The 27,728-nt window shown below is 34.4% G+C and overlaps 1 protein-coding gene across 1 annotated transcript in view; it reads left to right on the top strand.

The window, feature by feature from the left end:
• LOC101131374 (ADP/ATP translocase 3-like) overlaps nucleotides 1-26,827 on the top strand; it is a 37,173-nt gene extending 10,346 nt beyond the window's left edge. The window contains exon 3 of the mRNA XM_055350065.2: nucleotides 26,482-26,827. Within this exon, the coding sequence (XP_055206040.2) occupies nucleotides 26,482-26,827 (346 nt within the window). The remainder of the gene's footprint in view (nucleotides 1-26,481) is intronic.
• The last annotated feature ends 901 nt before the right edge of the window (nucleotides 26,828-27,728 follow it).

Below are 27,728 nucleotides of genomic sequence, written 5' to 3'. Positions count from 1 at the left end.
ATTCTGGATACATCTATCCAAGGTCCTGAGTCCAACTATAGATCTAGGTTTTGAAATCTGACCTCTCTTTTCTCTGAAAAACAAATAAACAAACAAAACCAGAAAGTCTAATGTCAGTTCCACGCTTCAAAATAGACATTATTTGATGGTATCGTAAATTAGAATAATAAAAGTCTTGATCTAAATAAGCACGTTACATCTTGTAAACATCTTAATGGTGATAAGATAAAAATATATTATTAAAGTAATGATAATAAAATTTTTAAAACCTGATGCTTATTTGTCATAATCTATCCATCCTCCTGATATAAAAAGGTATCATTCAGAAATTATCTATTTTGTCTTACCAAGATGTAATATTACTTAAAATGCTAAATACAAGTACTTTCATTAACAATATTGACAGAAAGTAATTTATATGATCATAAACTGAATTATTAAACAATATACAAAAATTTAATTTCAATATTTTGAGGGGTGTCCGGGGACTCAAATGACAGGAGCACAATATTTCTAACTACAGGCTCTATAAATAATATATTTTATTGAAGAAAAATATATGCTTTCTTTTTTTCTGTCTACAATATTCAAATGCCAGTTGAGGATTCTCAGATGCTTTTAAATGTTTTGTAAGTAATTATGTCTCTCCTTTAGAATTGTTTATATTATTGATTTGTTCATCTTATACCTTTTTGAGTAGATGACAATAAATTTAGCTATTTTCTATCTAAATAGTAAACAATTCTTGAACTTCTAGGTTGTGGATAATTAAACATATTTTGCAAATTACAACCTTCTCAGCATAATAGAGTTTCTTTAGTCTGGCACAAAGTAATTATTTAGCTTTTAGAATAGCAATTTAAAAACAATTTTAAAATAAGACACACAGTAATGATAAAGACTACTATTGCATAGTCAATTATTTAATTGAGTATAATACTTTAATTATATCATTTTAATTTTATAATCCTTATTTAGCTATGTTAGTCATTATATAATTTAATTAACCTAATTAGTATATAATTATCATGATCATCACTAAGCATAAGCAGAAGTAACTATAGAACTGCAGACAAACATATTGTTCTGGGAGTGATAGGTCAAATTAACTATAGACCTAGAAGGTAATATGTTCACAGAAGCTTAAAGCTTTGGTAAGAGATATTCTATATTAAGATCAGCTTGTATCTTCCCCAAGTCTCCATGGAGTGTGCTGACAGTTTTGACTTAACCTTACCAATTGAGACAGCAACTGCAATTGAAACAATAGGTGCAAACTTAGGAAATATTAAAGATTCTTCAATGGACATTAGACAGATAACACCATTTAAACTGGGATATCACCCAGTATTTTTCCACCTAGATTACAACAAATCTGTATACATCACCTCACACTTGAAATTATTTCATTGCTCTCCACAATATGGCTTAGGTTCTATTTTACAATTGCAATTATTGTGAGCTGTTTACTCCATTATTTCTTGCTTTTGTTCATTGTATTAATACCACTTTTAGATTATGTTTTTGCTGCTTTTAAATGTTTAATCATTTAATGTTTAAACATTTTAAATGTTATACCATCTTTTCATTCATTTTCAATTGTCTTTATTGTAATCAAAATATTTAAAGTTTAAATATTTTTCTGAGTAAAGATTTGTTCAGATTTCATATACTTAATAATTTTTTCACTTTAAAAAATATATTTCAGTTGCATGCTTTTGAACTTTCATCTGTGACCCCAAAGTCATTGAAGAAGAAACATTTTAAATAAAATGACCTTTTCTCTTTCTTAGTTTGTCTTATTAAGTTAAATTTTAATCATTTTATATTCAGACAATGTGTTTATTTTTCCCTTTAAAATTAGTTAAGATTTAATTGTAATGTAAATGCATTAGAAAAATAATATTGTACAGTTGGTGGAATAGAAACCAGAGGAATTAACTGTGATAAAAAATCGTTTATGTCAATTGTTCCCAACTCATCTTTATGGATCAATTACTGAATCAATAATAGGCCTGTAAAAAGGAAATGGTATATATTTACTGTACTGAGTAAAGAAGAAAGACGGTAGAGACATTCTATGCTGTCCTAATTTATCAATAGGTAATATGCCCACAAGAATAAAATATTCTACCTGAAGCTGGATGTGATACAAGAAGTGTGAGATATTCTTACCCAATGATTTTGACTACAATTGGGTTCCCTATTATATGAGTGTTGTTTAAAAAGAGAGAGCTTAAGGTAAGGTAGGATTTCACCCATCAAGCAAACAATGAATCATGGCAAAGTAGCCTCCCGGTGAATTTGCTTCTTATTGACCTTATAGTCTACTTACCCACAAGCATCATCATAAGTAGGGGTCTCTGTTCATCTTTGGATGAGGAACACTTACCTTCTTCCCCAAGTTGTATATCGGAATTCTGCTTTTAACTCTCGTTAGCTTATATATTAGTAGTTAATAGATGACTAATTATCATTAGATCAAATACTCTAATTTTCTTTGAAAGATAGCATGGCAGCGACTCGTTAGTAGTAAGGTCACCCCCCAAAAAAGAATACAAATTCCTGTTTACAGTCATAAAACAATTCTCAGAATTTTTTATAGTATTTGACATTCTTAGGTGTTTTTAGTTGTGAGGAATGAGGCTTGGCAGCTCAGTATGCCATGATGCTGAAAAATTCAGTACGTTTAAATGATTTTTCTATGACTTTAGGGCCCACCTCCAGGAAGAATGCTGGCTGTTTAGTACTCATTTCTTACCAACATTCACATTGTGTACTAGTCTATAGTGACTAACCTGTCCTATATCCTCCTCCTTGAAAGATTTATAAAGTTTGGAAAATTTTCACTTCAATAGTTCAAAGCTTTTAACTGCCCTCAAACTCTGGCAGTTTAAAGTCAACAGAGACACACAGTTGAAATCTGTAGACCCAGGGTTCACTTCTTTAATGTGTTATCATAGTGTTCCATCTGTATAGGTTTCCCCACAAATTTCCCACTTAAAAAAGTAACAACAAACTCCTCAAAATCTCATAGCATGCATGGTTTTTCCATTTATTCACCTCTCTCATTGAATATAAATTACTGTACCCAAGGCATATATAAGTTGGACGTCTGAAAAATTATACCTAGGGTCAAATAGAAAACAATGTGAATATGTTTTTCTGTGTGTAAAATGAAAAACGTCAAGCCAATAATAATACAGGCAAAAATAATTATGATATTTCCCCATTGCTGAAATATGACACTGAGCTGCTTCTTTGGTCATACCATAGGAAAATGTATGGTCACATACTTTAAATCATAAACATAAGAAGACAGTATAGGATTACTTATAGGAAAAAGCTCAGAAGGTGAACACTATTTCTGTTTTCAGTCTTTCCTTCCCTTCTTCCTCCCTCCCTCTCTCCCTCCCTCCCTCTCTTCCTTCCTTCTTTCCTTCCTTCCTTCCCTTCCTTCTTCCCTCCTTTCTCTCTTTCTCTTTCTTTCTTCTCTTTCATTCCTTTCTTTCTCTATCTCTCTCTGTCTCCCTCCACACTCCCTCCCTCCCTCCCTTCCTTCCATCCTGCCTTCCTTCCTTCCTTATAATTTTTTTAAAGATGCCTGTATTCTAAAACCAATGAGGGAATTCAACTTGAAGAAAGCTTAACAGAGATTTATGGGTAATCCAGTATGTACTATGCCAAGTAGCCGCACGAAGAAGGCAGATAATACTCTATTCTTCAATGCTTTTGCAATTACCTGAGGAGATATATGTAAGTTAAAAAAAATACATTACAGTGGGAAAAATATAGCAAAAGAAAAATTTTGAGCTGAAGTATCACTATGGAGAAGAGAATAATGAAGTGATTGAGGGCTTCACAAAAGGTATTTTCAAATAAAGTGATATTTCCTCATGATTTGGCAGAAAATATAGAAGGTTTCCAGGTTGACAGGCATACTGAGGAATATTCAGGCAGAAAAATCAGAGGTAAGGTATTGTATAATAGCCAGGTTCCTTCAGGGAAGTCTGTGTCAGTCCATCAAAAACCCGAGTGATCTTTAGAATTAGAAACATCTGGAAATCTTTGAAAAAATATGAATGTCACTTATTTACCCCAGGCTTATCCAGCAAAACAGAATCTTTCTGGTTTTTTTTTTTTTTTTTTTTTTTTTTTTCAGAGAAAGCAGGGAGCATAGCTGGGGATCTGCATTTAAACAAATTTCTAAAATGATTATAGTAATGGTAGAAATTCATAAATGATTTCTCTAATCCAAAGAGTTACAGTACAGCGTGCAGGTGAAGGTGTAGAGATGAGCAGCAGTAGAAAGAGATAAGAGAGAAAAGGGACATGGACAATTTTTTTTTATTAAATTATCCAGCCATTTTGAGAAGGGGTATTATTTTTAGTCACCTGTGACATATGAGAAGGTGAAGGTTTATAGCCGTTAGATAACTTTTCTTATGCAATTAAGAAATGACATTGGGTGTAGGGGATGAGGTTTATAAGGGTTTGCTATAGTTTGAGTGTGTGTCTCACCAAAACTTATACTTCGGAAGCTAGTAACCGAGGTGATGATATTAAGAAGGTGAGGCCTTTGAAAGATTATTAAGTAATGAGAGCTCTCCTTTCATCAACGGGATTAGTGTCCTTATTTTTAAAAAGGTCCCAGCGAGCTGCCTTCTCCTTCTGCAGGGTGAGGACACATCTGAGATGAGGTGCCATCTAAGAGGACCAGGAACACACCAGATCAAATCTGCTGGTACTATGATGTTGGACACCTCAGATTTCAGAACTGTGATCAATAAACTCTGTTGTCTATAAAATATCCAGTCTAAGATATTTTGACATGGCATCCTAAACACAATAAGACAAGGTTGATGTCCTTGGTTTTAAGCATGGCAAGATTGAGATGTAATTCTCAAACCTTAAGTTTCAGGCAGAAACATTAAATATGCCTATCGAAATATATGCTAGAGGTTCGAAGAAACTACCCCTTTGAAATATATCTGGAATTGACAATATCCTTACCACCTCTACTGCTAGCATCTTAGCCAAAGCACCATTATCCTTTGTTTTCACTATTGCAATAGTTTTTAATTTGGTCAGCTTCTTTGACACTTTCCAACTCTAAGCTCCGTAGAACCACCAGGGAATTCCTTTTTATTACAAAAGCAGATCATGGTATACTTCTATTTAAAACTTGTCAGTAGACCCCCAATATCACTATAAATAAAATCCAGAGTTTTAACATAGGCTATCAGCCCCCACAAATGATCTCTCTCTCTCATCTCTATTCTCTCAAATATGTGCCTTGTCATGACTACATGTAGTGCTGCCTGATGTTCTTAAACATTCAACCCATGTTCTCCACCAGGGATCTTACATGTATTCTTCTGTTTGGAATGGTATTCCCCCAAGTAACACCAAGGTCATTCATTCACATCCTTCATTTCACTTCTGAAATGTTACTTTATCATTCCTGTCTTTCCCAAGCACCTTATGAAAAAAGAGGACACACTCTTTGCCAGACTCAATTACCTGAGTGTTTTATTTCTCTTCACAATACTTTCTCTACCTTTTGCTTACAATTTTATTGTCTGTCTTCCCCACTAAAATTTAACCTCCGTATATAGGCAGGGAATTCTGTTGTCTTTGTTCACTCCTGCATCTCAGCACTTAGCATAATGCATGGCTCATAGTATCTGGTATACAAAATGAAATAATGAAGCAAATAAATAAAAGAAATACCAGCGACTTACAATGACAGTGTAGGTTATGGATGAAAACACCCAGAAAGTTGGATGAGTGAGGAAAAAAGAAAAAAATACATGCATTGAATAGAGATTGAAATCCTGGAAGAGAGGCACACAGAGAATATTTATATAGGACAGGCACAGAAGCTGGAAGAAAATCAGGAGAAAATAGAATGAGAGAAAGCAGAGAAGGGGAGCATTTCAGAGATGGAAGGATCAATGAGTCTAATGCCGTGAAAAACTCAGAAAGTTAATATGGACTAGAACATAGGATTGAGAGTCATTGTTATATACGTAGTATTTGATTGGAAAAGAGAGAGGCCTATTAACTCATTTGACCACATGGCTGATTAGAGGTACACTAACATTTGTGAATACCATTCTATTTAGCAAATATTTGGATAAAAAACACTTGACTAGAAAGTAAGAAAGAGAACATGGTGGCTCTAACTGGCTTTATCAGCAGGCTAAATCCTGAGTTATGTTTTGATTAGACTATCTTTGTGTTTGGGATCAAGATAGTGAATTTGAGTCTTAAAAGAAAAGCTGTGTGAATAAATTGTTGCCTTGTCATTTCACACCATTGATCAATACAAAGAAATAGAAACTGTTCATATGTCTCTTGGTGAACGAAATAAAAATCACATGGGACAATGGAGATAAAAAGGGTTTCTCTCACAGGTTTTTCTGTAACCTGTTTCAGACCATTGATACCCATCGTGATTTCCATCTCTATGTTCCTTTTGTATGTAACATCAATGTGTCACTTCTCTCCTCAAGAAATATCTATGCATCCTAAAAATCAAAACATATTCTACAAATGATTTTTCCTCTGTTTTGCTATTAAGTTGTTTAGTATATTGCATTGAATATAATTCAAAAAATGAGTTTTACAAAGTAAATACAGACAAGCTCCAATCATTTGTTTTATTTTTCATTTTTTGGTCACATTTCTATCTATATGTGCTACCATTCTCATTTCCTTCCCCCAAAGCACACTAAGATTTTTTGTTGTTATTTACTTCAGACTAGTAACATTATGTATTTGGAGATGGATATAGAAAAATAAAACACCAGAGAAAATTTTAAAATTTTATTTTGCTTGGAATTGGTATTTGCCCAGTATAACAACTCAACATATTATTACAGAGGCTAGGGTTTGAAGGTATTCCCCAAACAGCATGTGTTGGAAACTTAATTTCCAACGCAGTAGTGTTGAGAGATGGATCTATAAAGAGGCGCCTGGGTAATGGGGGGGTTGCCCTTTGAATAAATTAATGTCATTATCATGGGAATGGGTTTCTTATTCTGAGAGTGAGTAGCTTTTTATAAAGGCAAAGTTGGCCTCCTCTTGCTTTTTCTCACGTGTGTTCTCTTATCCTTCCACCTTCCATTATGGGATAATGCAGCAAGAAGGCCTTCACAAGACACAGTTTCTCAATTTTGGACTTCCCAGTCTCCAAAATTATAAGCCAAATAATTTTATTTTCCTTAGAAATTATCCAGCTTGCAGTATTCTGTTATCAAAGCATAAAATGGACCAAAACAGAAAAATGGTACCAAGAAGTTTGGTCATTGCTATAACAAATACCTGAAAATGTGGAAGCAGCTTTAGAACTGGGTACTGAGTAGGGGCTGGAAGAATTTAGAGGAGCAGGCTAGAAAAAGCTTAGATTGTAATGCACGGGGCATTAAGGATGATTCTGGTGAGGGCACAGAAGAAGAAATGTAATGTAAAGAAAGTCAGAAATTGCTTAGGGATTATTTGAGTAGTTGTGATCAGAATGTTGGTAGAAATATAAACAATAAATGTCATTCCGATGATGTCTTAGACGGAAATAAAGATAAAGATTTTGTAAAGTGAAATAAAGACCATGCTAGTTACATAGTTGCAGCGAACTTGGCAGAATTGTGTCCATGTCTTAGGGCTTTGTGAAAGCCAGAAGGTAAGAATGATGAATTAGGATACCTGGCAGAAGAAATATCTAAGAACCAAAGTATTCGAGGTTCCACATAACTTCTTTTGGCAGCTTACAGTAAAATGAGAAAACAGATACACGATTTGAAGACAGAATTTGTAATTAAAAGGGAAATAGAATCAAAACCCTTGAAAAACTCTCAGCCTGGTCATGTAAAGAATAAAAAGTCTCAGGAAATCGAGACCATCCTGGCTAACACGGTGAAACCCCGTCTCTACTAAAAATACAAAAATTAGCCCGGCATAGTGGCGGGCGCCTGTAGTCCCAGCTACTCGGGAGGCTGAGGCAGGAGAATGGCGCGAACCCGGGAGGCGGAGCTTGCAGTGAGCCGAGATTGCGCCACTGCACTCCAGCCTGGGCGACAGAGTGAGACTCTGTCTCAAAAAAAAAAAAAAAAAAGAATAAAAAGTCATGATCAGGAAAGAATAGTAAGGGTGTGGCCAATCAACTGCTAAGGAGTTTAAAATGGATAAAAGATAGCTTGGTTCTATTCATTAAAACAAAGAAAGAATAACCGTGAAGTCATTTCAGTAAATCTAGAACATTGAGGGCAAGGTTTCCAGAGAGGTGTCCACAGGAACTTGGAATTTGCTGCCCTGCACTGCCTTAGGACTCTGCTCCTAGAATTCTGGTGCAGTACTCCTTGGTCACTCAAGCTATGGTCTAGAGGTCTCAAACCACTACTCCAGAAGGTGTGGCTCGGACTACTGGTCTAGAAGGTACAATCTGTAAACCTTAGCAGTGTCATAATGGTGCTAATTCTGCAAGTACACAGAATGCAAGAGCTGTGGGCTAATGGTTGTCTCCACCTAGATTTCAAAGAATGTTTTTGAAGCCTTGGGGCCCAGGTGAGACTTGTCTCAGGGTTGAAGCCATCATAAAGATGCCTCACTAAAGTAATGCCCCACAGGATCATAAGAGCAAGATGTTAGATGTGAGTTCTAAATTTCTTTTCAAAGAATCAGTATGTTCAATTCTTTGCCTTCTACTTTTAAATTTAACTTCCTCATAAAGCAACCTTTTTTGATTACCTGCTCCACCCTGACTCATTTCAATCACCTGCTCCACCCTGACTCATTCCAATCACCTGCTCCACCCTGACTCATTCCAATCATCTGCTCCACCCTGACTCATTCCAATCACCTGCTCCACCCTGACTCATTCCAATTACCTGCTCTATCATAACCACTCACCCTGTCACTCTCTTTAAATTAGCCAGTGGGAATTAGTTTAGCCTGTGCGGTCTAACCCTAGCCAATAGGGGAACGACACAGCAGCAAGGGCCACATGTATCAAGGATAAGAACCCCTTCTCCCTTGTCCAAGTGTGTGCTCACCATTGCTCCGTCTGTAAGGGCGCACCCTTCTATAGAAGTAACTTGCCTTGCTGAGGACTAAAAAGAAAATTTTATATTCGAGTGCTATTTCTTTTGTGGCACCAAAACTTTATTTACAACAATTACCACTGCAGAGTCCTCACAGCTAATACCTAGCAGGGCCATGGGAGTGGGGGATCCCCTGGCACCCCCAAACTGTAGGATCACCAGCATACAACTCTAGCCTGGAAGAGCTGCAAACGTAAGACTCCAGCCCTCCAGAGCTGCTGGATAGACTCAGCCCAATGAAACCATAAGGTCAGGGCTGCCTGAAGCCTTAGTGGTCCAACCCCCACCCCAGTGTGCATGGAGCCAAAGGAAATTATTCTCCAGCTTTAAACACTTACTATTGTTTTTCCTCTTGGATTTTGGACTTGCTTGGGAACAGCCACCCTTTTCTTCTTTCCTATTTCTCTCTTTTGTGATGTGATTGTCTTTCCTATGCCTGTTCCATGATTGTATTTTAGAAGTAATTTGTTTACTTTCGCACGCATACAGCTGAAGAGAAATTTGCCGCAGATGAATTATGCCTTGTGTCTCACCTAAACATGATTTAGATGAGAATTTGAAATTTAGATTTTTGAGTTGGTGCTGGGACAAGTTAAGATTTGGGGGCTGTTGGGATGGAATAAATTTTTTCACGAAAAAATACACATTAATACATCTATTTGGGGATGGAATGCTATAAGGTGTCTCCCGAAAGTTAAGTGTTGGCAACTTTATTCCCAATGCAACAGTTTTGAAAAGGGGGATCTTTAAGAGGTGATTAGGTCATGAGGGCTCTTCACTTATAGAGAAATTAATGTTGACATCTTGAGAGTGGGTTTATTACTGTGGAAGAGGGTTTGTTATCATGAGAGTGGATTTGTTATGAAGGCAAGTCTAGCCCCCTCTTTGTTTTGACTGCTCACATTCTCTTGCCTTTTACCTTCTGCCATGGCATGATGCAGCAAGAAGGTACTCACTAGATGTAACCCCTCAACCTTGGACTTTCTAGTTCCAGAACCATGAGTCAAATGGATTTATTTCCATTATAAATTAGCCAATATGTTGTATTCTGATACGGTAGCATTAAAAAGAATAAAACAACAGAAAATTATTGTTTCTAGTTTAAAATGCTTTCCAGTGACACTCCTTGAAGTCATGGGATTTTGTCAGGGGAACTTAAAAGTTATCTCTATTGACACCAATGCAGATAAGATTTCAAAGAACTCCTTTCAAGTAGAAATTAAATCAATTTGAAGAACCTTATCTTTCAGTATGTTAAGATGTTTCAAAAGCCTTATAAATAATAAATAGGATGTTAATTTAAAATTTAAAATAATAAGTTTTTGTACAAACACAAAAACTGAAAATCTTTCAGTTTAATTCTTCTTTGAGAGAACTCAACTCAATCATTCACTGTGAGATTACTAAGATTACTACTTTGACTAATGGTTATTAAGGCAAAGGGGGCTATGGATTAGAAATGCCACATATACTTCAGTTCCAATGAAGGATATTAGAGGAAACATAACATTAATAGTATTTGTGGACAAATTGAGTTCTGCCTTGTATTTATTTTATTCATTTTGTATATATTTTTCTAACTGCTCATGTACTCTGTTATGTATTGTTGTTTGTGCAAAAAATAATTTAAAAATTTATTAGAACAAAAGAAAAATGCAAAAATAGCCATAGAGATAAGTGTAAGACTATGAAAAGATATTATATTACTAATATCTCTAATAAGTTGAGGCCAAATATCTATATATTGATGACAAAAATACAATACTAGTGGTAATAAACAACTAGCCTGATTATAAAATAGATGACAAAAAGTCATTAGCCTAACTTAAGTTTTCAGAGCCAGGAATTTGAGTGATTGAGATATAAGTCTCAAATTTCAAGGTTTACTGAGCCAGCTTGAGGGCACACCCTTAAAAAACAAGAATCACAGGTGGATCTGTGGGTTGGTTTTTGTTTTGTTTTGTTTTGTTTGTTTGTTTTCCCAAAGAGGTTCTCAGGATGTTTAGGTATTGCACATTTTCCTTAAAAAGGTGGGGAGTGGGGGAACAGCAGTGAGAGGAATTATTACACACCTGTGAGATGTTAATCAGTGCCCAGTAAATCTACACTTTAAATAAGATAAAGTGAACATTTGAAGAAAAAGGGAAGAAACAGGTGTCTTAGAGAGGAGCAAAGGAATGATTAATCTCATCTTTGTTAAGTGCCTGAGAAGACAAACTAGCAATCCACATTATCAACATTATCAGTGTGGAGTCCTTTGAAAGTGCTGATTTCTTTTTAGCCCTTAGGGAAGAAAGCCTAATGACAGTAAGGGAGGAGGTAGAATGAGTGTCAGACCTATGAAAGCATGGCATTGAACTCATTCCAAAGTTTCTCTGGGATTCCTTGGCCAAGAGGGGATCTGTTCAGTTAGGTTAATGCTCAGAATTTTATTTTTATGTGTGGGTGTGTCCACAACACTTACCCTAAGGGGGTTTTAAAGTGAGAGTGATCATTTTTGTCTCTAACAAAAGACTGAAGGTAAACTGCTTTTCATTGTTGACAAAGGCTAGATTCATAAAATTTAAAGATTAAATGGGCAAATATTATAGCTGACAACTTTCTGACAGTTACAGAAACTGAGCAGAAATTTTTGTCCTTTTTCCCCATGAGTTGAAGAAATATGCCCAGTGAAGACCTGAGATTTCCTTGAAATTAAAATGGTAGTTCATTCAACACGTGAGAGAATTCATAAGAACTCCCCAAAGTTGTTTCCTGGAATCATGATTAATATAATTTTTATCAAAAAGTGCTTAAATCTTCTTTGATTAAATATTCATCATAGTTATGGGGTAAGAGCCCCAGCAATTTTTACATGAAGTTTCTGGATTGGACCATAAAAAGTATGCTGAGTGAAGATCTTTTACAAGCTTAATATTTAATAGAAATAGACAAATAGAATGAGTTCCATAAAGTACAATTAAATTAAAGGGAATTTAGAGGAAAAGGTTCTAGGTCAGTGTATAATTCACAAAAAGTATATTTGAAGTGGTCTCTAAGGAATGGGTAAATTTATCAGCAGATAAAGACAGGATAGTTTTATATGACAGAAAAGGAAATAGTGTGAGTTCAGGAAAGTCTAGGGTAAAGTAAAATTAAGCCATGTGCTTAAGGAGGTACATTTGAGCCACACATGGAAAGCTTTGATTTCAAGGCTGAGGAGTTTATAGTATTGAGGTCAATTAGTAAATATATCAATTTTATTCGAACTCTGTCTCTACTAAAAATACAAAAACTAGCCGGGCGTGCTGGCGGGTGCCTGTAGTCCCAGCTACTCTGGAGGCTGAGACAGAAGAATCGCTTGAACCCGGGAGGCAGAGGTTGCAGTGAGCAGAGATGGCACCACTGCACTCCAGCCTGGGCGACAGCGCGAGACTCTGTCTCAAAAAAAAAAAAAAAAAAAATTCTCTCACTCTTAAGTATATTTTATTTTCTTTTGTTTTCATTATAAAGATATAGATATATATATGCCATTTTAATCATTTTAAGTGTACAATATCATGCCATTAATTAATACACATTTTGTATAACCATCATCACTTTTTCCAAAATTTTTTATTACCTCAAACAGAAACTGCGTATGCATTAAGCAATAACTCCCCCTTTTCCTTTCCTAGCCTCTGGTAACATTTAATCTACTGTATCTCTCTATGAATTTTCCTATTTTACATATTTGCATATTTTCCTATTTACATATTTCATATAAATAAAATTATACAATATCACAGCCTATATCAGAATTTCATTCCCTTTTAATGATAATAATATTCTGCGTATATGTGTGTGTGTGCATATATATACACATATATATACATATATATTCACATTTAAGGGAATCTCCATTAGAGTAAATGAGGATTTCTTTGCAGAAAACTTACAGGCCAAGAGAGAATGCTATGATATATTTATATGATATAAATATGATATATTTATATTTATATATTAAATATTTAATATTAAAAATATTTAAATATTTAAAATGCTGGGGGGAAAACTGCCAGCAAAGGATTATACAAAGAAAAGTTATTCTTCATAAATGAAGGAGAAATAAAATTTTTCCCAGACAAGCAAAAGCTAGGGGAATTCGTTACCACTAAACTAACTCAACAAGAAATGCCTAAGGGAGTTCTACAAGTGGAAGCAAAAGGATGATATCTACTGTCATGAAAACAAATAAAAGTACACAGTCACTGGTAGAGCAAACATGCAAATGAAGAAGAGAAAAAACTTCAATATTACCACTACAGAAAGGTATCAAACTGCAATAATAGTAATCAGAGAGAAAGATAGGAACAAAGAACATAAAAAACTATAATCAATTAATAAATTACAGGAATAAGCCTTCACATATTAATAATAAATTACATGCAAATGGATTAAACTTTCCACTTAAAATATCTATACTGACTAAATAAATTTTTTAAATTGCCCAACTATATGCTGCCTACAAAAAAAATCTCACTTGGAAAGAAACACAGACTGAACATAAAGGTATGAAAAAAATACTTCATACAAGCTGAAAAAAAAGTAAGCAGGGGTAGTTATACTTATATCAGACAAACTGAAATTAAGTCAACGACAATTAAAAGTCAAAGAAGATCATTATATTATATTAATAAGGGGATCAATTTAGCAAGAGGATATAACAATTCTAAATATATATGCACCCAATACCAGAGAACCCAGATATATAAAGCAAATATTATCAGATGTAAAAGAATAGATATTTGGAAGGCTGAGGCAGGAGGATCACCTGAGCCCAGGAGTTTGAGACCAGCATCAGCAACATAGTGAGACCACAGTTCTAAAAAAAATTTTAATTTAATTTTAAAAAAGAAGAGATAGAATTCAATCCAATAATAGTTGGGAACTTCAACACCCCAGTCTCAGCATTAGACAGATCATATAGACAGAAAATTAGCAATGAATCATTATATTTAAATTGCACCTTACACTAAGTGGACCTGACAGACGTTTATGAACATTTCATCCGGTAGCTACAGATTATACATTCAACTCATCAGAACATGGATACTCAAGGATAAACTATATGTTAGGACAAAAAACAAGTCTCAACATATTTGTAAAAATTGATGTCATATCAAGTATCTTCTCAAACCACAATGGAATAAAACTAGAAATAAAAAACAAGTGGAACTTTGGAAACAGTACCAATACATGGAAATTTAAACATATGCTCCTGAATGACCATTGGGCTAAGAAAGAAAGAAGAAGAAAACTTTCAAAAAATCTTGAAACAAATGAAAATAGAAATACAACATACTCAAACCTCTGGGACACAGCAAAAGCAGTGCTAAGCAGAAAGTTTATAGCAATAAATGCCTAATCAAAAAAGGAGGTGGTTTTCAAATAAACAAACTAATGATGAATCTTAAAGAAAAAAAAAAGCAAGAACAATGCAAACCCCAAAACAGAAGAAAAAATAATAAAGTTCAGAGCAACACTAAATAAAATGGAGACTAAAAAATCAAAAAGATAAACAATGTGAAAAGTTGTTTTTTTAACAAGAAACAAAATTGATAAACCACCACTTCTTACACTGTCTTCCTGTTTTCCTTTAGGTTCCTTTAACTGTTGAGCATATTTAAGCCAATTGATTTAAAGTCTTTGTGTATTAAATCCAGTGTCTGGGTCTCCTCAGGAATAGTCTTAATCAATTTCCTTATTTTTTTTTTTCGAAAGAATCATATGGCACTGTTTGTGTATATGATTTGAATTATTTTTGAAAAGAGATGTTTGAAAAATATCATGTAGGAACTCTGGAAATCAGATTCTCCCTTTCCTTAACATTTCCTGTGCTTGAACTTTGTGTGTGTGTGTGTGTGTGTTTTCCAAACTGTTTTTATAAAGACTGCATTTCTTATTATTTGTGGTTATTGAAGTCCCTTTTCATTTAGCTCATGATAACCAATGATTTGACAGAGATTTCCATGAATTCCAAGCATTTCAGCCAACAGTGAAGCCGAGTATCTCCTCAGATCTTTTCTGAACATGAGTCCTGTCCAGAGCACGTATGTGGCTTTCTAAATTTCCTAGTATTTACAGGCACTTTTAAATGGCTTAACTTCCCAAAGGAATTCTCTCCCCTGCTTTTTCTCCCAGTTTTTAGGTCGTCTGTTTTGTTTCAACTGTAATTTTTTACCCCAAGTGGCTGAGAGATTTTTATTCACCAGAAAATGTTTCAAAACATTGCCCACTAATTTTCCAACCTGATTGATTGGGTTCTGAGTTACACAAAACAGATGAGCACATTTTGTCAGTCCTTCAGGCAGCATCAAGACAGGTTCGAATAAGCACACACAATAATTTGTAAATAAGATCTGCTACATTTCCTCTGGAAACAAGGATCAGACATCCACACTGATAACATGGGCTGTTGTTCTCAAGACTATCACCAAGTCAGAGAGAAATTGGGAGAATATCAAGTAAAAATGTCACAGAACTTTATTTTCATTTTTATGTTGTCCTTTTTCAATTCAGTGTTTGCTTGGTTGCTACAAAGCTTTGAATGTGTTCCAGAGTTCTAATAAAGTTCCTTCTCATACTTTCTGTTTGGTTTTCAATGCTTCTGTGGTAGAGATATTTTCTGAAGTTGGCTACTCTGCCCTTGTGCTGATGTCACTCTCTTAAGTCTATTTTGTAATCATAATAAGAGCAAAAATTACTGAAAAAGATAAATGAGAAAATTTCCTAATGAAGCCATGTTGCCTATGTATTAAGCAATGTTCAATAATAGAGCCCCTATTTTGTTTTTATTTTGGGTTTTTTGGTACCAAAAAAAGATAACTAAGAACAAAAAAGATGAGAAACACAGAGACAAGATACTAATCACAAGTTGCTAGTCAACTTGATGTTAATTATTTCCCTATTATTAATAGGAAAACATTGCCCACCAATTTTCCAACTTGATTGATTGGGTTCTCTGTTATTATTATTATTATTATTATTATTATTATTATTATTATTAGGGAAATGATTTAAAGGCAAACACAACTCCAAAGACTCAGAATTTTAAAACATTAATATGATTCAGAGACTTTGCAGAATTGAAATATTTAAATAATTTAGAATCATCACTACTTAGCTAAGAGACTAACTTAAGCTAAGAGACTTAACTAACAAATACACTGGCTATTACATTCCCACCTACAAAAGATCATTCTGGTGTAATTTTAAATGTTTGTGAATATCAAGTGTTGTGTCACTAACTTTTCAAAAAGGTCATTGTGAGGATTCGGTGGATCTCTTGTGGAGTAGAGTAACCACAGACTTTGATATGCATGGAATATCTAGATCACTGATCACCACTCAACTTTAAATTATGACGATCCATTACCCTGAAATTTCTTTCTTTCTCTTCATGCAGTCACATTTGAGACGCAATAGTTTCGGTACCCTGGCTTATACAATTGTTAAACAATCCTATTTTTCTCAGTGACATAACATAAAAGTGGATGTGAATTGGTTTAAGAAATCTTATTTTTCAAGACAAGGTCAGTGCATGTAAAGAGTGATTGTATTAATTTCAAATTGTTCTTAAAGCAAAGATGAGGATGTAATATTCCATGGGGGCCTTCTTCATATGAAAACTTTTTTATTAAGCCACTTATTAAGAGATCTAAAAGAAGGTTCATATGTGAGTCTTTGAATTCTGTGTGTCATATGAATAGCCAAAAGTCTAATTAAAGCCATTCAAAAATAAATGTAATATATTTATGTACACATATCTTTTCTTTTAGCCAATTTCTGCTCAGGATTTTTCAATGTAAGTATTATGGGGATTATAGGTGACCCAATTTTTATTGTATAGAATTATTCTAGGCATTATAAGAAGTTTGGTATCTCTTGCCCCTGCCTATATAAAATGACAATAGTAAACACCTGCCTCATAACAGTTTGCTTCACCCTGGCTCTGGCACTGGGACAACCCGAACAATTCTAGTACATTTCCAGTCTTCTCCCTCGTGAAAAGCACTAATGGCTTGACTTTAAATGTGCAATAATTGCTGCTCTTTTTCTCTCTGTCTATGTCTCCACCTCCCTTCTTAAAATTTATCAGCTCCACCCATATCTATCACTTAATTGAACCTTTATTATTGTTCACAAATTATGAAATCTATTTTAAAAGAAACAGATTGTGAGGATTTACTATGTGTTAGACATTTGGACTGAAAAATGTCTGTTCTACATAGACTCTCAGATTGCTAAGAAACAAATAATTAGCATATATTATTGCTCTATATAGATAAGATATAAAATTATGCCTATCTAAAAAGTGGTCAAAATTATTGGTTGATATTTACTTTATTGGGTCCTGTTTAGAAATTTGCAAAAGGAAATTAATGTCTATGTAAATATAATTACTCCTTTTCTCTGTGTATGCTTGTGTGTGTGTACAAACAAATGTTTTAACCAGTGTTCAGATATGTGTTATCACTTAGCTGTTGCTTCATAATAAATCATCTTAAAGCTTATTGGTCAGCTACATGGTTCTTCTTATTTGTATTTATTTCAACTGACCTTTCTCATAATTGTGTAATCAACTGGCTGGTCAGTTGGTGCTGGCAAGTATAGGATGGTCTTACCACCTGTTTGGTAGTGGGCTGTGTGTTTACTATGGCAACAGCAATTACGGGGCAGCACTTCTTTCATCATTCATCAGTATAGCATAAGCTAGTTGTAACAAGTTTCCCAAAAAGGGATGAAACAAGCAGATGTTCTTAAGGGGTAAATTCAGAATGAAAATATAATAAAGTCCTTTAAATTATATTGGCAAAAGTAAGTTACAAGGTCAGCCCAAATTCAATAATTGGAAAAACAGATTTTGTCTCTTAATGAGAGGAAATGCAAAATTGCATTAGAAGGTTGGTGGACTTAGAACTAGATGAAGAATTTTATCTTTTTGCAATCCATATGCTACATTATGGTTTTTGCTTATTTAGGTCCAGAAAGCTTTATGGGTAGAAAAATAAATGTACCTTGGATGATACCGATTAGGTTCCAACATCTAGTGTCCTTCTAAACTGAGGATATTGCTGTTTGTTATAAGGATGATGGAATTAAAGTTCCTTAACTTCACTGTACATTCTAATATTTTTCTATACAGAAAAAGTAAATTGCATTACAGTAGACAACTTGAAATTTCCTGGAAGGCATATGAGTACTTTTCCAATTTCTAAATTAGTAAGGCTCAGATTAGCACATAAAACAAATTTCAGAGTAACTTTTGCACCCTAACATGCCATTTCCAATGTACATAGCTCATAAGAAAAAATAATTTTTATTATTTCACAAGTAAATTTATCAAAAATGTACATGTATCACTAGGATAAAACGTGTCATAAGGGCCAACAAAAATATATTGGGGTCAGATACCACTACATCTTTAAGTAAGTTCCAAGGCTAAATGAGATATTCTGAAATATTAAGATTTCTTCCAACATTAATGATCATCACGTTTAAGCCATGTCAGCAGTTGGAGTAGTCAATAAGAAGGAAACTAAAAAGAATATATTATTAAAATTAATGATTGTCAAAGGGGATAGGTTCTAAGATGATGGATAGGGGACATTGGAATTTGGAGGAGGACTTCTTGTTCACCTTAAACCAATTGAGATGAGTTTTAGAAATCTTACTGGAAATATGTATTTCTTAGACTTTTATGAAAGAAAATAGACTAGATAGAGAAAAAGAGAATCCCAACACCGCAGTGCAGAGTTTTAAACCTGAAACAATGGTGAACTATAACAGGGGCAAAGCTTTAGCCTTAAAAAAAATTCAGAAACGTGATTATTTTTATTGTTTAAGCTAGATACCTTACTTTCTTAAGTGAGACTGTTCTTTTGACTAAATTAATGTATTATTGAGAAAGCTTTGTAATGTGCCTGTGTTTTATACAGCGGGGAACAAATAACATTGAAAGAGGATTTGAAAAAACTATGGGAGATTAGGAAAACAAAATTGCTTTATGTTTTTATTATAACAATTATAGTTCATTTAATAAAAATGGTCACTTTTTCACAATGACACATGACTTATTTTTTTTGTTTTTTTATTTTTCTGTGACTTTTTTTTTTTTTAATCACAGCTGCATGTTGGGTTCTGTTATGGACATAATTTTGTCTTCCTTAAATTCATTGGTTAAAGCCCAAACCCTTAATGTGACTGTATTTGGAGAAAGGGGCTTTTAAGGAGGACATTAAGGTTAACTGAGATCATAAGGAGAGGGCACTAATGCAATAAGGACAGTGTCCTTATAAAAAGAGGAAAACCCCAGAGATTTCTCTCTTTCCACACACCCACAGAGTAGAGGCTGCGTATAAACGTAGGGAGAAGTTGCCATCTACTAGCTGAAGAGAGGAGAGAAGACTCACCAGAGACCAACCCTAATGTCACCATGATCTTTGAATTCTAATCTTCACATCTGTGAGAAGATAGATGTTTGCTATTTAAGACACTCTGTCTATGGTATTTTGTTATGGCAACCCAAGAAAACTAATATAGATTCCTTTTTGGGGCTATATTTTATAGATAAAGTTATTTTCTTTTATGTCATATCATAGAAAGGATTTTAATAAGGGCACGATTGATTTGATTAGTTGGATATTATGTGTTAACTAAGTCATCATAATAAGTAAATTACTTCTACACAAAATTCTAGTCACTCTGAGCAGGCATGGTGGTTCATGGTTGTAATCTCAGCACTTTGGAAGCCCAAAGCAGAATGACACTTAAGCACAGGAGTTCAACGTTAAAGTGACCTATGATCACACCACTACACTCCAGTTAGGGTGACAGAGCAAGACCTAATTTCTATAAAAAAATAAAATAACTAAAAGTCTGGTTATGCAGATGATTTAATATTTAGGTGAAAATGAGAGACAGAGGGAGAAAGATAGAGACAGCACTATGTATCAAGCTGTCACATAGCTTTATAGACATTTGCAAACATTACATGAATGTTAAATATTAAAGTATTAATGATCCACTGTATCTGACATACTGATGTATATTTAGCAATTAAGTTAATTTCTGTTTCTTTGTTTTTACATAATTACAAGTGATTTAATGTCGGAATTTCCTGAGGATTTTTCCTAATCAACATGGTTTAAATTTATCTCAGTATCTCAATATTTACTTGAGAAGATGTTCATTGAGACACCAATTAAAATTGATGCTCTACCTGCCTGTATATTCTAACTGCCAGATGTTTACATTGCTGAAATTTCCCAGTAGTATAATATAGTCTAAAACGCCTGGAGAATTTTTTAAAGAGGTTTAAATTCCATTGTGAAGCTATTATGAATAAAATTGAAAAGTAACCAATACTCAATCTTATCGTTTCTTTCCTTCATTATCTATGAAATAAATATTTACTAGTTAGATAAATCATCTGGTAAAACTATACTCATATTTATTACATTTTGCTATTATTTCCCCAATAACTATGGAAAATCATTTTGACATCTGTTGGATGTTTAGGAATTTGTGTGTGAAAGGCCATGTAGAATATCTCAAATAATGCGCAATTCTTTTGTATCACATATAATGTCTATATAGTTTCTCTTTGCATATTGGCATTCAAAATTTTTTACGTCAGACAACAACAGAAGTTTCTGAAAAATTGCAGAAAATTACCTCTTATGTTAACTATATGATAAAGTCTGTAATAATATTTGATTGTTATAGTATTCTTCTGGATCAGTGAGACTGACTACATAATTTGTCACCTTCGTCTAACAATGACTATTAATTTTCACTAGTCTAGAGTGCTATGATGTTATACGCCACTGCCAATACTATAAAATATCCCACACTGGTGGTTTATACAAAATACATGTGGATTTATTCCTTATTTAATTTAGTACGGTGTTTAGTCCCACGTCTAAATATATTCCTAAATCACCATTACCCCTATTACCTAAACTGCTCCTGTCTCTTAAATCAACCTCCCCCACCAAATCTACCATTATACATTATAATAAAACTAAGACAAATATTCCACTCTGCTTCATTGACAAAAATGGTTTGACTTTATTGTGAATTGAAGGAATTGAGCCAATTACAAAATTATTTTTATTTTTATATGTGAAGATTCATGATTATTTATTCATAACCTCTAGAACATTAAGAAGTGAATGAAATATGAGTTATCATGAATTCTCAGAACACTCATTTTCTAACTTTCCCAAATAATAAAATTAAAGCTATTATATATTCTGCAAGAGGTAATTTAGAATGTTATAAAATATTAATTTCATCACTGATTCGAACATTTTAAATATCAGAATTACTAATTTTATATTTATGAAAACATTTTAAATTCTGAGATAAGAATATACATATATAAAGAAATATGACTTTGAACATAGTTAATCTAATATTAGTTTCCTTTTTTATAGATGACAAAACTGAACCTTAGAGAATTTATCAGTTTCTTATTTTAGTACAACAGCAAGTTAAAATTTCAAACAGTGATGTTGAGTATAAAATTACCTCAATCTCTAGTTATGTGCATATAAATATATATATATATAATATTTTTCTCAATGAAGTATATTTTCAATACAGAACAATACATTTATCCCTTTAAAGCATAAATTTAATCATGGAACTCTATGCTCAAAAGTTTCCAATGGGCCAGGTGCAATGGCTCATGCCTGTAATCCAGCACGTTGGGAGGCCAAGGCAGGCAGATCACAAGGTCAGGAGTTCGAGACCAGCCTGGCCAACATAGTAAAACCTCATCTCTACTAAAAATACAAAAATTAACTGGGTGTGGTGGCGGGCACCTGTAGTCCCCGCTACTTGGGAGGCTGAGGCAGGAGAATCGCTTGAACCCGGGAGGCGGAGATTGCAGTGAGCCAAGATCACGCCACTGCACCCCAGCTTGGCAACAGAGATGGACTCCATCTCAAAAAAGGTAAAATAAAATAAAATAAAATAAAAAGTTTCAAATGCAATGGAGGGACTGTTACAGTTCTTTCAGTCATTTTTACCCATTCTCATGCTCAGATTTGCGAATAAAACCATACAAGATATTTTTAATCAAAATAAATATTGAATGAGTCATAGAATATCAAGGGAATTTAGAGTTCTAGGGAAATGATGTGAAAGGACAACTCAAAAGGATGATTCTAACATTTGGAGTCACTCTATGAAGCCACATATAGATTCCAGAAGAGACTGATAAGACATTAAAAAACCTAAGTGAAACTTTTGATTTATAAACTCATATGGATAAAATTAAATTTCAAGTCCCACTAAGAAGTGGTATTTCAGGTAAAACTTCCAGGTTTTGCATTGTTTCCCTGAGGAAAGAAACTCTAGGAACAAGAGTCAACTGAAAAATTGTAAGCCCTCAAGTGGCCTGAAGAAAACTTCTAATAAAATAAAAATGACATGAAAATATTTTCTCTAGCCTAGTTTCTAGCAAATTGTAAACAAAACAATTACTCATCTGAAGACAGAAAAATTATCCAGATCTTTTAAGTTATTCTATAATTTTTAATATACAATGTCTGCCATATATATCAAAAACAACCAGTCAAAAACAGGTACAAAAGGCAACAATATGAACAAAATCCAACAAAAACTGAAGACATTAGAAATGGAGCTACAGAAGATCCAGATAATGATGTTATCAGACATAAGCAAAAACAAAACAAAAACCTCCCATATTTAATATTTTCAAATAAGATAGAAGATAAAGAATTTCAATAAACAATAGGAACTATTAACTAGCAATATGTAAATTAGAGAAACAAAACATGTAATAACTGAATTTAGGAATTTTATTGATGGTTTTAACAGCAGATTATACAAAGCTGAGGTAGTAATTAGTGAATTGGAGTATAAAATATAAAAAATAGACATAAACCTACAAAATAAAAAGTGAAATACATGTGTATGTGTCTTCATAATAGAATGTTTATTGCAGCACTATTCACAATAGCAAAGACTTGCAACCAACCCAAATGACCATCAATGATAGGCTGGATGAAGAAAATGTGGCACATATATACCAGGGAATACTATGCAACCATAAAAAAGGATGAGTTCATGTGCTTTGCAGGGACATGGATGAAGCTGGAAACCATCATTCTCAGCAAACTAGCACAGGAACAGAAAACCAAACACCACAGGTTCTCCCTCATAAGTGAGAGTTGAACGATAAGAACACATGGACGCAGGGCGGGGAACATCACACACTGGGGCCTGTCAGGAGGTGGGGAGCTAGGGGAGGGATAGCATTAGGAGAAATACCTAATATAGATGATGGGTTGATGGGTGCAGCAAACTACCATGGCACATGTAGATCTATGTAACTAACCTGCACATTCTGCACATTTATCCCAGAAGTTAAAGTACATATATTAAAAAAAAAGTGAAATACATACATTATCAGAGGAAACAAAAGAAAATCTGTGCAATTGTCAAAAGCAGACAGAATATTAAAAACATATTCAAATATATTCTTCAGGATAAAGAAAATGTCATTTGGAGTTTCAGAAAATAAGCAAATAAAGGACAAATACGTGAGTAAATCTGAATGTAAACAATATAATTGTAAACCAACAATAATAATTTTATTATGAAAATAGACTGTATAAAACAATGATGTTATGAATATAGAATGTCTAAATGTTTCAACTGTTTAAAAAACCATATGGGGTACATAATGACTCTATAAATAGCAATACTTATATTGATAAGACAACACTATAAAAGTCACAAAAAGCGAAAGTGGATTTAATTGTCCTAAGGATTATGAATTGTGTGGGAAATGATTAAAGTTCTAATTAATATTAGACATCAAGATGTAAGGGATCCATGACAAAATTTATAGAAAATTTACTAAAATATAAGTTGATAATGTATAACTATTAAGCTAATAGATGGTAATAAACTGAATTAAAAACAACACCAATCAAGTCAAAAAAAAAAGAAGAGAAAAAATGTAACAGAACAGGCAAGACAAACAGAAAGCAAGAAATAATATGATAGGTTAAAAAACAAATACACAAACATATCCCAGGAGACTTTCCTCTTTTCTGTCCCCATGTACAGGAATGCAGGGTGTGCTGAAGTCCGAATCTCAACAGAAAGAGGTAGAGAAGCCATAGAAGAAATCAGGCTCCTAAACTGACCATGAAGCAGCAGTTGCCTGATAGTGGGGAATGGAAAATAATTTATATACAGTATATCCATTTGGTGCAGGTCTGTTGGTCCTTTTAGAAGGCTAACAGCAGGGCAGGAAGACCAGTACAACAGCTCCATGCTCTTAGATTCCATAAATGCTAAAAGGAGGCTTGCAATCCTGTCCTCAAATTATTCCAAGATGATACCAAATTGAATCTAAATAAAGCAACAGAAATGTCCAGATCAGTGGAAAGAAAGATGAAGCTGACTCAAATCACCTATTCCCAATACACTACGGGCCTGAAAGAAGACGTAAGTATTTTTTTGTGGGGGAAAAAAAAATTATTTATTTCAGTCAATGTTTTTGTCATGCAACGTCTGCCATTCAGTCACAAAGTAAGAGACGTGAAGAAGTGAGAAACTAGAATTCACTGACGAGAGGTACCAGAAAACAAACAAACTCATCAATGGCTCAGATGTTTGAAGGGTCAATGAGGGAATTTAAGTCTAATACATAGGTTAGATGAACTTGGGGGAAAGGCAGATAATACGGGTTAAGAGATGCAAATTTTCAGTCTAGAGATGGAAATTTTTTAATGGAAACATGAGAAATAGAAAATGAGATAACATAAATGAAAAATTAATTATTGACTTAGCAGACTGGACTCATAACCAAAAGAAATTATGAGTCAACAGCAATTATTCAAACTAAAACACAAATTAGAAAAAAAAAATGAAGAAAGGGAAATGGCATACAGGTTCTGTGAAATATCAAACACTTAATAATATGTGTAATTAGAGTTCCAAAAGGAGAAGAGAGAGAATAAAGCAGAAGAAATTGTTGAAGATACAATAGTCATAGATATTTCTAAAGCAAAGAAAGACATCAACCCACAGGTCTACAAAGCTTAGCAATAACTTTTCATGCTTATCCTATAAAACTTCATCATGAATTTTTTTACTTTTTATTATATAATATTAATTAGTACTTTCATACTTCCCATATAATTTATGAACTTACTTCACTTATATCTAGTTATTCATCCTGATGCATGTAGTATTTTTAATAACATAATTATTATTGTTTTATAAAGTGAATATTTATAACATAATTGCAGTTATATTTTATATAGTCATATTTTATAGTCAATATTCATAAGATTATTTTATAAAATCAATAATCATAATGTTATCTTATGGATTTAATATTAAATTTAGATCTTCCCACATATATGCCTTTTTCTTATTATTCATTTCTTCCTGAAATTCTGAATAATTAGAATAAAGTTTCTTCATTCTGGAAAGTAGCTTTTGTACTCCTTTCAGTGTTGATCTGCTTTTGATAATCTTACAGATTTTTTTGTTTGCTTGTTTTCCAATAATATTTTTATTTTTAGAGTGTGTTGATCTCCATTATATGTTGGCATATTGAAGCTACTATTACAAGAAGTGACAATAGAATCTAGTAGTTAGCAATGTTTATTATTATTAACAACATTCGTTGTACTTGAATTTGTTTTATCAGGAAATTTGGTGCCTTGGTTTCCCCCAAATCACTTCCTTACTGATTTATTTTGTTTTCCTTTTCAAACATGTGCTTTGTTTTTATTGTGGTCAACAACACATAGTATAAAACTTACCATCTTGATTTTTCAGAAACAAGATGGCCAACTACACACAGCTAGGAAGCACTGCTCCCACTGAGAGAGACCATGGAATAAATCGACTTAATCTAAACAGAACTTGGAGGGAAAACACAGAGAGGTGACACAGACATCCAGGAAAAAGAGGGAAAGCTAGGAACTTTGCACAGGGTTGCCGAATGACAAGGCTTATTCCGGCCACTGAAGGGCTCCCAGGGAAGGGGTGAGTGAAAGGATGGTGGGGCAGACCACTCTAGTGGCAGACCTCTTGGATCCTAGCTACAAGAGATCCCATGAGCCTCATACACAGTTGAAATAGCAGGCATATCTGCTCAGACAATAGGCAGACAGAGCTCCAACCTGTATGGATCCCATGGGGTTTTGCATGCAGGACAGCTGCCGTGGAATGCTGCCATAGGTGCCTATTCCCCAAGGCTCCTCATCTTCCTCTGAGTTGCTCTAACCCAAACTGACAACAAAACCAAGAGAGAACAGGGTTGACTTTCAAAAAGAACTGGGGCATATCTGTTCTGCAGGCTCTCCTGCTGGCTAGCCTCTCCTAGGGTCCCTTCCTGGCCACTCCTGCAGGAATGTGTACAGACTGCAGCCCCGGTTGTCCAGCCTTGGTGCTTTCTGGGAGCCCCACCTAAGTACTTCCCGGTGGCCTGGGAACACATCCAATCCCCAGTGCAACTGGTACACAACCCCAAGGAGCTGGAGGATGAAGCCACTGGTGGGTCCCAATGCCCCAGGGCAGCAACTTGCAGTTCAGGAGTGCTGAGCAGAGATCTGTGGCTAGAAGTTGATCAGGGGAAGAGCCCCGACTCTCAGAACACTGAGAGGGGTGACACAGGTGGACTTATGGGCCAGTGCACGAGCTAGTGAGCTTGTGGACCTTCCTGTTCAGGGCTGGTCTAGGAAGAGTGTGGCCTGTATGCCAGCTGCAGCCTCTGCCAGAGGGAGCTCCATGGACCAAAACCCATAACAAAGAAAATGTGGGTGTAGCGCCAGTGATCAGGGGTGGCTCTCCAAGGCCCATGAGGGGACCTAGTGAGGGAATTATCTCTCTCTCCTCTATCACCACAGAGCACTGCTGCAAATGTGCTAAAATACAAAAGAGCTATGTGGCTGAGTAAGGGCACATCTGCTAGCCATTGCTCTAAGGCACCATCTAACAGTTTATCTCCTGGCTCTCAGTCCAAATTATAACACAAAAGTATTTTGCCAATATACATCACCTGTGAAACCCACGACAAGAATGCAGCCACAAACAAAGATCCTGTACAAAGTCATGACCCTCTCAAAACACCCAGAAATAAAAGCCAATTGACTGTACTCAATTTACACCACAGTTAAAGGAACACTAAACATCTCATATCAGAAAATCAGCACAAGAAATCTAGAAATTCAGAAATTCAGACTGTTCACTTACCTTCAAACAAGCACACTAGCTCCCCAACAATGGTTTCAAACCAGATTGAAATGGTTAAAATTACAGACAGAGAATTTAGAATCTGAATGGCAAGGAAGCTCATTGACATTCAGAATGTTGAAACCCAACACAAGGAATCCAGTAAAATAATTCAAGATCTGAAAGATAAAATAGCCATTTTAAGAAAGAACAGAATAATTTCTGGCATGGAAAAATTCACTATAAGAATTTTATTTTAGTGAAATTGGATGTATTCATAGCAGAATAGACCATCCTGAGGAAAGAATATCCAAGCTCAAAGACCAGTTTTTTGGGTCAATTTAGTGAGACAAAAATTTTAAAAAGAATTTG

Source organism: Gorilla gorilla, chromosome 13, assembly GCF_029281585.2.
Source record: "Gorilla gorilla gorilla isolate KB3781 chromosome 13, NHGRI_mGorGor1-v2.1_pri, whole genome shotgun sequence".
Classification (NCBI taxonomy): Eukaryota; Metazoa; Chordata; class Mammalia; order Primates; family Hominidae; genus Gorilla; species Gorilla gorilla.
The sequence above is the reverse complement of the archived record's forward strand: the minus strand, read 5'-3'. Positions and strand labels throughout refer to the sequence as shown.